The 12652-nt window shown below is 45.8% G+C and overlaps 1 protein-coding gene across 1 annotated transcript in view; it reads right to left on the bottom strand.

Moving 5' to 3' along the window:
* Positions 1–3720: 3720 nt before the first annotated feature.
* The window catches only part of LOC107289981 (nodal modulator 3), a 26393-nt gene continuing 17461 nt past the window's right edge, over positions 3721–12652 (bottom strand). The window contains exons 21-30 of the mRNA XM_029284655.1: positions 12489–12615; positions 11381–11494; positions 10937–11064; positions 9966–10107; positions 9562–9645; positions 7818–7928; positions 6437–6538; positions 5852–5971; positions 5296–5388; positions 3721–4140 (exon numbers count right to left, since the gene is read on the bottom strand). Coding sequence (XP_029140488.1) covers positions 4009–4140; positions 5296–5388; positions 5852–5971; positions 6437–6538; positions 7818–7928; positions 9562–9645; positions 9966–10107; positions 10937–11064; positions 11381–11494; positions 12489–12615 — 1153 coding nt within the window. The 3' untranslated portion in view covers positions 3721–4008. The remainder of the gene's footprint in view (positions 4141–5295; positions 5389–5851; positions 5972–6436; positions 6539–7817; positions 7929–9561; positions 9646–9965; positions 10108–10936; positions 11065–11380; positions 11495–12488; positions 12616–12652) is intronic.

Here is a 12652-nt window from a genome sequence, read left to right as displayed (position 1 = left end):
CCAGTTCCACCACATTACAAAAAAGATGTTGAGACTTTGGGAAAAAGTGCAAAGAAGAGCAACTGAGATGATTAAGGGCCTGGAGACAAAAACAGGAATTGGGTATGGCCAGTCTAGAGAAAAAAAAGATTAGGAGTGACATGATAGCGGTTGTAAAATTAGGTGCCACTCAACGATCACATCATTTAGCAATGGAAGTTCCAGTGCCCATCATGGCCGTAAATCAAAGATTATGTGCACACAAATAAAGTAACCAAGTTGAACATTTTATGCTAGGCTTCAACTCCTAGCAGTGCAATCATGGGGGTTAGGGGTGCTGGGAGCTCCAGTTTGTCTGTCTTCTCCGTTTCTCCTCCCAGATATTCTGAGAAATTAAAACAGCAATTATCGCCGTTGTAGTTATCAAACCTCCGGTGCAAGTACAAACCACGGCGGGCGCCTTCTCCAAATCCATCTTCCCTCTTACTTCTAATCCTTTTATCCCTAATATTTTGCATATTGCTGCCTTCCCAGGAGCAACCCTGATTTGTTTGTTTGGAACGAGCCTTCGCATGGAGAGGCGATACGATTACCGCTGCCTAAATCCACACGAGGCAGCGAACTAAAATGGATCTGTGAATTCATTTGTTTTCATTAAGCCAAGACAGCAGGAAAGTGATGTCAGAGGAGAAAGATTAATTTGCAAACTGAATAAATGGAAAAACGGGGGGGGGGGGTAGAGCAGGAGAGATGAGTGATCTGATTTGGCTAAGTAGCTTTGAAAGGAGAAAGTTAACTCGCTCAAACATGTGGCCAAGAAGATGCCTTCTTAAGCTTCTCTGCTCAGACAAGGCCACTGAAATACGGGGGCAATTCATAAATAAACCTCCATTGGGTTATCAATGACAGGACACTCGCAGATACAGAACTTTTATTATACACGTTAGAAAACTAGAACATGACTTTTTGACGTAATCGCCGTTCAAACGGAGGCACTTGTCATAACGTCTTACAAGATTTGAAACTCCTTAGTAGTTGTCGCTCGGCACCAAATCTGGGCTCTTGGGGAGTGTGTGTGATCAAAAACATCCCCAAGGAACTGCTTCAAAAGTTCTTGTGTCTAGCGGTGTACAGGTCTGCATTATCGTGAACCAACACCACACCGGAAGTCAGCTTGTTATGGATACTTCATTTGAGTTTTCGTAACGTTTCACAGCAGACGTCTGAATTGATGGTCGAACCACGCTCCGCGAACTTCACCAGCAGTTAGTCCTTCGGCATCTTCACATTTTCTATGGCTTTTCTATGGCACCACTTCCGGTGTAGTGTTGGTTCACGATAATGCTCGCCCGCACACTGCTAGGCGCACCCAATAACTTTTGAAGCAGTTCCATTGGGATGTTTTTGATCACACGCACACACACCCAGACATTCCTTTCAGCAGTTCCAAGAAGGCTCCAGACCCACTTGCACTACTCAGGTGACCCTCCAAGACAAACCTCCAAGTGGTCTCAACGACTCTCTAAGAGTGCAAATGACCAGCTGTCTGCAAGGAGTATAAATCCTTCCACTCCCCGCCATCCAGTCAGAGTTGAAGAAGCTTCTTGGATGAGAAGCGAAACGTCTCCGAAGAAAAACAAGAAAGTCCAGTTGCCTCTTGAAAAAGCACCTTTGGGATAAACTGCTATGTGTATACGTATGGGTGTGGGTATATATATAGGTATGTCTATAGCATGTGTGTCACATATGTGTATGGGTAGATATATATTTTCCTTTGAGAGCAGGCAACAGTATTTCATTTTTAATGTGTGCCAGAAAAAAATGACAATAAAGGTTATCATATCTTGTCCTGTCTTTGGCAGCAATTTTGAGCTCATTGTGTTACATCATCCCCCCCAAAAAATCGCTCCAGCCAACCAACATTGTCCTGAAGATTAAAACTCGTAATGGATTCGAAAACAAAGGCTGTGTTTGGATCCTCCAAGCCAGCTGGTCATATTTCGGTTCGTCTGAATGTTGCAAATCGGTGTCAAGCTGGAAAGGATCATTCTGCCCGTTATAATTGCGACAAAAAGACCAATATGCCTCCTTCCAGTTTGCCGAGTCCGTTGTTTGAACGATTTCAACTCGTCATCCAGGTTTTTGAATCGCACACACAACGAGGGAATCATGCAATTTTTAAAAAAAATAAAAAATAGGCTTCTTCTCTGGATTGGCGTGTTTGTTTTTGACAGGCTCGGGGCCAGCATCATCACCCCCAGGAGATGGCAAAATAATTGGCACCATCTTCAAAAGCCATTTAATAAACACTTCCAACCTGCTCCATTATGGATGTAAAAAAATCCTCCCCCAGCTCTGCTCGCCCTCGACTGGAGTGATTATTAATTCTAACCCTTTTTTTCTCTCTCTCTCTCTTTAAGGCTGCAAACGGCATCTTAAGAGGAACATGACGGATGCATTTCACTGGCAATATGCAGTAACAAAACTTGGGAGTCTCTCTGCTGACGGTGTGTGCAGACAGAATATTTGACTTTTTTCCTTGGTCCTTAGAGAAGGGGAATTCAAGAGGAAGGGTCAAGATATTTTGTGTAGGCCAGGAAAAGGAAAGACACGAAGTGCAGGTGCTTTACATATAACCTCGTTTTTTTTGTTAATCGGAACGTGTTGCAAAAAGTTATTTTATGATCTTGCCTTTATTGTTTTTAGAAATAACTCAAGGTGGCAAACATATGTAGTACTCCTTTTTTTCCTCCTATTTTCTCCACGACAACCCTTTGAGGTGGGTTGGGCTGAGAGAGGGACTGGCCCAAAATCACCCAGCCGACTTTCATGCCTAAAGCAGGACTAGAACTCACCATCTCCCGGTGATTGGCCCAAAGTCTCCAGCTACCTTTCATGCTTAAAGCGGAACTAGAACTCACCATCTCCCGGTGATTGGCCAGTCATCCAGTCAGCTTTCATGCCTAAGGTGGGACTAGAACTCACCATCTCCTGGCCTCCTAATGAGAAGGAAGGACTCACTGGAGAAGAGCCTAATGCTGGGAAAGATTGAGGGCAATAGAAGAAGGGGACGACAGAGAAGGAGGTGGCTGGATGGAGTCACTGAAGCAGGAGGCGTGAGCTTCAATGGACTCCAGAAGATGGCAGAGGACAGGAAGGCCTGGAGGAACGTTGTCCATGGGGTCGCGATGGGTCGGACACGACTTCGCAACTAACAACAACAAAACCACCTACAGTACATCTCAAGAACCTGCTTGCTGGCCAATACTGTAAGATATAGGGCAGCCTTCTTGTGTTCTAAGTCTAGATTTGTTAGACAAACAATACCGAGGGAGTCATTGGACATTACGGTTAGTGGAACCAATGGGAGTTGAAGCCAGCACTCACGGACTTCATTAAGCTGTAGAAGGTGGGGTTAGAGCATCTAGAAGTGAATCTACATGGTGTGTGGATTCCAACTTTCAGAATCTTCAGTAACAACCATACGAGCTGGAGAATTACGGGAGAGAGAATCCACACATCTGGATGGTGGCCAGCTTGAAGAAGGTTGGAATGAAATGGTCACCGTGGGCTAAAATTCTGAGCATAGAATTTGACCAGAGGATTGCCAAGTTCCCTTCCTGTGGTACTTTCCAGGATGCTACTTGAAAGAGATCAGAGCTTGGAAAGGAAAAACATAAATAGGAAACAAATCAGAAACAGGTATGTCTGAAAATTAAGAAATTAGACTGAGTTGGAGGTGAAAATGAATTTAATTGGTCGGCCTTCTTCCAAACCTGACCATAATTTATGACCCCAACACTGCCTTTTAGGACAGGAGCTTTCTCTTAAAAGGACTTCTGTGATATTCAAGATACTCCATGTAAAAAAAAATCATACCCGTGACAAACCAACTCTGGGTCAAGGTGTCCAGTGCACGGAATCTCTTTGCTGTAACCCAGAGAGTCTCACATTAGCAGCCAGGCGAAGAGGAGGAGGAGGAGGAGGAGGAGAAAGTAAAACCAACGCCTCTGAATGGGACATCCATTCTCACGTCCGTCTCGTCTTCTGTTTCTTGGCTTGCCTCTTGACATCCTCAAGGCCTCCTGTATCGGCCCCCGCCTGTCCAAGAGCATACACCCCTTGGAGACGACTGGTTAACTGAAGCAGCAAGGGAATCAACTGGAGGAACAGAAAACAGGCTACCATTTTGGCCCAGAGAAAGGGAAATTCTACCCAGAAGATCAACATGACACCATTAGACAAGTCATCAACCCACATTACAATGCAGTGAGAAGCTTCTTCTGGTTCATCCAGCGTGCATTAGAACGTGAGTCCTTGGTGCTCTCTTGAGCTTGGTTGATTTCTCGTAGACGTTTCGTGATCCAACTAGGTAACATTCTCAGTGCAAGAAGAGATAAGAAGCAGAGAGCAAACTCCATTCCCTTCAAGCACTGAGGATGTCACCTAGCTGGGTCAAGAAACGTCTGTGAGAAAACCACCAAGCTCGGAGAGCATCAAGGAGTCCACAACTCAACCCCAAGCTACAAATATTATCTTCTATAGGTGCATTAACATGTAGTTGATGGTTCAATCCATCTGGCCCCCTAGCTCAATAATCCCACCACACTTAAATAGACAATCGTATATTCCTGGGAGGCCACCTCAGTCAACCAGCAGACCCACCATTAGGAAGGTCTCCACAAGGTCGCCAATCTTCTCCATCCCAACTCTTGGATGCGTGGTAAGCCAAGAATGAAATCAAGGTTATTTTTCTCCCACTGGTGCCCTTTATTAGGGGTTGGGTCCAGCCAGCCCCCACCACACATTTTTTTCTTACCCCCTTATAAAGCTACCCAAGCTAGAGGCCATGATGGTTTAGGCCAGTGTTTCTCAACCTCAGCAACGTCAAGAAGGGGACTTCAGCTCCACACTTGCTGGCTGAGGAATTCTAGGACTTGGAAGTCCACACATTTTGACGTTGCAGAGGTCGAGAAACCCAGACTTCGGCAACTTTCTAACAGCCCTTCTTCTGGATGTAGGTTTGGCAAAATAAATAGATGCATTTAGAAGCACCGGGAAGGAAGTAGTATCGCACTTTTGAGAATTAGCTGATGCCTCTGATTGGTCAAACCAATGAAAGACAGTGATCCCAACCACAGTCCATCTACCCAAACCTCAATCCCAGCATCATCGTCTTTGTAGCTTGGTACAAAACAAAGGGAGGCCATCCTGGCAAAATGATGTTCATTGGGTCAACACAAAAAAAAGGAAGCAACTCAACCCAAAGCATAACCACGACTACACTGGCATCGTTATAAAAAAATCCTCAATTACCTTATCGTGGTTGTAGCCAGCTAACAAAAGGAGCAGTGTCAACGGAAGGGCGATGTAGGATCCTTGGGCAATATCCTGCTCTGGCAGTTTTCTCTGAAAAGGAAGATAGCTGTAGTCTTAGAATACGTTTGGTCGTTAAGGGCCCAGAGAAATCCCCACCTTGCCAAGGGCAGTGGTGTTACGTTGTCCCGTAGAAATCAACAAAGACATCGTGTAAAGAATCAGGACCATCCGTTAAGATACAATTCAGAAGATGTATCGCTCCAGCCTACATGCAAGAATTTATTCAACTGAAGTCCAATACTAAATTAGCACCAGATAAGGGACAACAGAATTCAAGAGAGGGTTAATCTTTGTGGGAACGTAATGACTCTAAGCTGATGACAAGTTTAATTCCACTCCCCCAGCTCTGCTTACCCTTCTCCTACAATATCGTATCGACTTTCTTTGCCTGGATTCGCCATGGTTTGCTGTGAATAAATCTCTCTCTCTCTCCCTCTCTCCCTCTCTCTCTCTCTCTCCCTCTCTCCCTCTCCAGAAATTTGCAGAACCTTACCATAGGATTAAATACCAAGGTGATGTGCTTGTGGTATCCGATGGTGGTGAATGAAACTTGAGGTAGGGTGTAGTCATACTGGGACTTGGACAGCGTGGAATCTAAAAGCACCATGTAATTCTAGCAGGAAAAGAACGAGAGATGGGATGGAGAAAGGAAAATAATAATAATAATAAAATCCTCTTTAACAAAAAAGGACAACAAATGCTGAACCATATTCTCCTTCTTCATGCCTGGGTTCTTTTAAACCCTGAAAACAGGCAGGCATCACTGCTGCAGCAGATTTTTAATATCATTTCTACAGGTCAGTAACTTTCCCTCTATTTCTTTCCAAAATTCAGGATTACGATGGACCGCAAAGGAAAACTGTTTTAAGTTTTCTGCAGCCGAAGGGGAAAAATGCGTCCCGTATGGAGAAACCTCATCCCAGGACTACTAAGAACTCATCTCCCTTGAAGATGTTTTAAAAGACCGCCGAGTGGAAACAGAAGGAAACAATTCCTGTTCAGCAAAGACAGGCCTGTTTCCCAGTAACGTTTCTTACAGATTTGTCTTTTCTTTTTTTAAATACACGAAAGAGATTACCTCTCCATCCCGCAACAGAGGAGGGAAATGAAAGAATAACGATTGGCCTAGTGAGACCGTGTGAACTGGATTGTCCAAGTTTTCACTCTTGTAAAGTTTCACCTGGGGAGAAAACACACACAGACACACAAATGTTGATTGCTGGTACACTTGAGAGGTGGGGTAGTCAAAAGCTAACTCTCACCTCAGCTGAACTGAGCATCAATATAATTATTTCTGGTTGGAGATGGGCAAACTACGGGTAGTTCTCGGCTTATGACTACAGTTGAGCCCAAAGTTTCCGCTGCTAAGTAAGACAGTTGAGAGAGTTTTGCCCCATTCTACAACCTTTCCCACCACTATGATTAAGTAGAATCACTGCAGCTGTCCAAGTGAGCAACACGGTTGTGAAGTAAATCTGACTTCCCCATTGCCTCCGCTACTCAGAAGGTCACAATATGACCCCGGGACATTGCAGCCGTTGTAAATTCGTACCAGTTGCCCAGCCTCTGAATTTTGATCATGTGACCATGGGGATGCTGCAATGGTCATAAATGTGAAAAACGTGTTGTGATTCCTCGCCAGTCAGTGGACCCGGCAGCTGAGTCTGGGGAATCAGAGGAGGAGGAGGAGGGGCCTGGAGTGACATCAGAGTCAGAGGAAGGCTCTGAGGAGCTCCAAGACATACAGTTGGACGAGGAGCCTGGCCCCTCTACTCGCGCTCAGGCTGAGACACAGCTGTGCTGGGAGTCTGAGTTGGACAGTGATGAGGAACAGCTGGGACAAATCCAGGATGCACGAAAACACCAGCAAGAAAAGAGAGTAGGACAGAAGAAGGCAATGGGGCGGCTCCAAAGGCAAAGGAGAAGGCATTAGGAAGCCACGCCTTGGCTGCATAATAAAAGGGAAGGTGTGGAGGTGCTGGTGGCCGAAGGCCACCATTTGTGTTGAGGAATCGAGTTTCTGTGAACTGTGTTTGTTAGCCTTGGACATTGACTCAGCTCTGTGAATAACAAAAGGGGATTGGTTTTTTCCTGCGATTCCAGCCTGCTTGTTGGAAGAGGGGTTTCTCCTTGTGAGCTCAACAAGGACTCACGTAGGCTGGGACAGAACAAAACGGTCGTAGGTCACTTTTTTTCAGTGATGTTGTCACTTTGAACGGTCACTAAATGAACTGCATTCAGATCTGGCATGGCTGTGCTAGCTGTAGCTATCAGCAGCTCCTTAAGAAACTTAATTTTTTTTTTCCTCCAAGGCCCGGTAGCAATGAGCAGGTTCCGTGACTGCTCTTGTGCTGCATCAGAAGCAGCAAACAGATAGATATTTCTTTTATTCCCAGTTTAGTTCACTTTTTCCTTCCGCACCCTGAGAAAACAGGACAAATCCACCCCTGCTTACTCACCCATAAGGTAGGGAGGTACTCGGAAGGGGCGATCACGTTTCCACTCAGATCAAATTGGTTAATTTGGCGAAAAGCAATGATATTCACGTTGTCAATGTCATCGCTGCCGACCTACAATTTGGGAGGAGAAGCATGATGGGTCGAGAAGGGAAGACTCGGGAGAAAAGGAACGGCATTCAGGTCAACCGCCTCATCAAACTTGCGGCTAAAAAAAGGAATATTCAAACTCCTGGGTGTGTTGTGGGGGAAGAAGTCGAAGCGTGCAATTCTCTCAAGGAAGGCAATTCAGAGCTCCAGGAGTCCCAAAGGGTTAAACTTCAAAATTGAAACACGGGCACACTGGGCTAAAGATAACCACCTCATTTAAAACAAAACTGGGTTAACTTCTCAGTAGGTTCTCTCTCCTACGTTCCCGTGGAGAATTCTTATTTTGGAACTAATTTCCTACATGAAAAATTCTGGTGATTGGTAGTCCTCAACTTACAACCGAAATGGAGTCTGCCAGTTAGGGTTGTAAATCGTGAGGTTTGTAGACTGGCCCAATTCCACCACCTTTTTTGCACCAGTTGTTAAGTGGATCCTTATGGTCATTAAATGAATCTGTGATCATTAGGAGAGCGCTGTAGTCGTTACGCAAACCCAGTCAGATTTGCCACCTTTAGCTTGGCGCCTGGTTGGCACCCTGCCATCGATCGTAGAAGGGAGGGGGGCACAAATGGGCAATAGCCATAGCACTTAGACTTATATACCGCTTCATAGCCCAAAGGTGCTTTTTCATGAGGCAACTGGACTTTGTTTTTCTTTGAAGATGGCCCGCTTGTCATCCAAGAAGCTTCTTCAGCTCTGAAGCTTCTTTCATGAGAAGTGAAACGTCTTCAAAGGAAAACAAGAAGTCCAGTCTGGGATAACCAGGACCTGGATGACTGAGAATCTCCACAGACATACTGCTTCACAGTGCTTTACAGCCCTCTCTAAGCGGTTTACAGACTCAGCCTATTGTCCACAACAATCTGGGTCCTCATTTTACCAACCTCGGAAGGATGGAAGGCTGAGTCAACCTTGAGCTGGTCAGGATCGAACTCTTGGCAGTGGGCAGAGTAAGCCTGCAATACTGCATTCTAACCACTGCACCACATTGGCTCTTGCAATAAAGCTATATACCTCCATTGGGAGGGGAGGATTGACAGTTGAGAAAAACCAGAGTGTTTTGGAATCCGGTCCGTGCTGGCGTCTTCAAGGCCATTTTCTCTGAGAGTGGAATTCCACCAGCCCAAACACCTCAGCGTTTCCCAAAACACCTTGGCGGTGCCAGATTGGCTGCACACAATCAGGACAATGGGGGGGGGGGAGAGGGAGGGATGAGAGGACCAAGGGGATTAGTTCTGGATTGATGGGAAGAAACGTCAGATTCCACCTGACTCTACTGCAATCGTCATCTCTTAGTAAAAATGCCTTTTCACTTCAACCAAATGGAGTGGAGAGTTTTACTTTCTGAGGAGATCAGACCGGGGCAGATCTGACAAACCCACTGTTTGCTATGAGGCGTTTTTGCCCCCCAAAAAATGGAAGTAAATGTAAATCTGTTTTGGAGGGGTCTGTAGTAATTTGAGTGGTTGCTAAGAGACCGGTTGTAAGTTGAGGACTATCTGCAATTGTTCTGTGCTGTGCTTCTGGAACATTCTTTTGAGCAGTGATCATGATTTCATTAATTCATTAATTTGTTCTATCAAAAGGATAGAATTACCTGGATAGCAGAATACTGTGGCAGAGCTCTTTCGATGTGATCGTTGCCTTCGGCTTTCAGTTGAATGTGATACAGACAGGATGGCTTTTTATGCATAAAATTGAGAAAAACAAGGCAGCTTAACATTCCCGGTGTTGTTATGACACACGCAACTGCTTTCGTACCGACCGTGAGTTAACTGAATCACAAGATATGGAAGAAGACTTAAATAGCTGGATTCACCTGACGCTAATCCATAAATCCACATTTTCTAATTAAAAGAGCTGAGTTTGCCCAGCATATTATGGCTTAGGACCATGAGTAAATTTAGGCTTTCGAGTTACAGCCCCCCTCAAAAACCGCCAGTGGCTTAACTCAAACCCAACAGGAGCTTGCACCAATTCTGCCATTTTTACGAGACTCACCAGCAGACCCCGGAGCCGGAATCTCCCCTCTTCATCCGTGACCGTGTCTTCTCCGTAGGTGGCACACTCCTCCTGTCCTACTGCTTCCACCGCAATCCCTTGCTCGGGTTCCCCGTTCAGAGAAGAAACGGTTCCATAGCAGCTGGAGAAAAAGGAGAAAGGTAAGGTTCAAGTAACACCCTTGAATTAAGACTTGGTGTGGTGGTTAAAGTGCTGGCCTAGAACTGGGAGACAGTGAGTTCTAGTCCAGCCTCAGGCATGAAAAACCGGCAGGGTGACCTTGGGCCAATCACCAGGACATGGTGAGTTCTAGTCCCGCCTTAGGTATGAAAGCCAGGTTACTTTGAACCAATCACCAGAAGACGGTGAGTTCTACTCCCGCCTTAGATGCAAAGCCAACTGGGTGGCCTTGGGCCAATCACCAGGAGACTGGGAGTTCTAGTCCTGTCTTAAGCAAGAGAGCCAAGTGGGTGACCTTGCCCAGTCACTCTCTCTGAACCCAACCCACCATACAGGGTTGTTGTTGTGGGGAAAGAGTAGGAGGAAGAGTATTAGGTATGCTTGCTGCCTTGAGTTACTTGAGCTTTACTGAAGTAATTACGGAGGATAAAAATATAATAACTCAAAACTGTCTAATGGAGACAGAAGTCTTCAAAGAGGGAATGGTGTCAAGCTCCCAGAGATAAAGACAAACCAGGCCATTTGGGTTCTTTATTTTGGAGGAAAAGTAGACGGGCAAGACAGTCGAGTTTCAAAGCAAAGTAAGGATGGTATTCAGAATTTATATTCAGGCGGATCTCAGCTCCTTCGCCTCTCTTTCAACACGGCCTCTCAGAAGAGACGACCTGGACCTCTTATCTCTACCATCCTCTTTACATTCTCGACATTCCTGCTGGTTGGTTCAGGTAATTCCACCAGACTTGACCCTGATTTTCCAGCCCTAACTAGCCCTGAAGCTCATGTTTACTAACCTGTAAGCCGTACGGTGCCCAACGATGGCGATTTTAACATTTTGGCCTTCCTGCACTTCGATCATCTGAGATGAGGGCTCAAAGCGAAATTCTTTCATCATGGGTTTGAAGTAGTACTGCCCAGGGCTCTGTGAAAGGAGATCCATTTGTTTACTGGTATTCCCCCCTAACCTATTTAGGCAGAGAGGCGCTACAATTCAGTGAAAATTCTGATCCCAATTGTGCTTGTAAATCTAGGTCTACCTTTATTGTAACCTCAGAGTCACTAAGACTCTACTCCAGCCAACCTCAACTGGACCACAGTTCTCACCATCCCCTGGCCCAAAAAGCCAAAGCGGCTGGAGGTGATGACAGCGATGGGGCAATCTTTCTGAAGGAGAGGCAACTGGGTGGACTTTCCCCCTTGGGTGACCTGGCCAAAATTATAAATGATAAAAGCCATACCAGGTTGGCGAACGTCAGCATGCCGTTGTCCTGAGTCAGGAGGTTGGAGCGAAATGTACCACCGCTGAGCGAAAGGAGAACTCCTGCAAGGGGATGGCCATCTTCAGATTTGATCTGCGCCCAAACGAAAAATGTAAGCAACATGTGATCAAGCTGGCTCAGTGCAACCTCAACAGTTCAGATTAAAGGATTAATTTGACTTTTTGAAGGGAGAGGGAAGAGAAGAACGTCAGCAACCACATGTCTTGAAGCTGAACAATGGTCCACCTAACAGATCTCCTTCCACTCTTAAGCGGTCCTAAAGTGACTATGACAAGCCCTAGGAATGGTGAGCTCTTGTTTGGAGATCTTCAAATAGGACCCAACTTCAGAATATCTGTAGGTGAGGGTTGAACTGCGGTCTTTGGTGCCCTCTGAGCTTGGTTGCTTTCTTGCAGATGTTTCATGACCCAACAAGGTAGCATCATCAGTAAGGGAGTGAGGCTTGTTTTCAAACTCCACTCCCTTCTACGGTAGCACTAATGATAGCACTTAGTTTGGCAATGAAACGTCTGCAAGAAAACCACCAAGCTCAGAGAGCGCCAAGGACCCCTCACAAATGGCCTCCAGTTGGGGCGCTCAGTCTTCCCCAGGTCAACCAAAATCCAAACTAGGGAGGTTGAGGAAGAAAGCTAAACATACATGGCTGTAGATTTAGATGGAAAGAAAATTGTACGACCTAGATCAGCGGGGGGGGGGGGAACCTTAGCTCTTTTATGACTTGTGGACTTCAACTCCCAGAATTCCTGAGCCAGCATTAAGAAGTTTGCAAAGGAACCTATCTGGCCCTTTGCTTGACACTAAAATTGTGATCTGATCCCAACTGTGGTCGTAAATCAAGAACTACCTCTTACTATAGTCTCAGACAGCATAGAATCCCTTTATTGGTCAAGTGTGGTTGGACACACAAGGAATCTGTCTCACTGTACATAAAAGCAGTTACGAGATAAATCATCACTTGTCCGTTATTCCCCCCCCTGCCCCAAAGACAGAACCCAAATTGTCAAGAAGCGGGGAGAGGGGGGGGGGAAGCAAGAAAGGTTTTCAAGAACACCTGAAAAAGGTTTACCTCAAAAGTGACCCCAGCAAGAGCAAAAGCTTTGAAATCTCCAAGGGTCTCGTCCACGGCGCTCAAAATGAAACCTTCTTTCTGAGCGGTTACGGTATATTCCAGATCACTGTGAAGCGGTCCCACACTTTATTGGGGAGGAGGGATCGGGGGGGGGGGGGGGG

This window comes from Protobothrops mucrosquamatus, unplaced genomic scaffold, assembly GCF_001527695.2.
Source record: "Protobothrops mucrosquamatus isolate PMUCROS unplaced genomic scaffold, P.Mucros_1.0 scaffold795, whole genome shotgun sequence".
NCBI lineage: Eukaryota > Metazoa > Chordata > Lepidosauria > Squamata > Viperidae > Protobothrops > Protobothrops mucrosquamatus.
The sequence above is the reverse complement of the archived record's forward strand: the minus strand, read 5'-3'. Positions and strand labels throughout refer to the sequence as shown.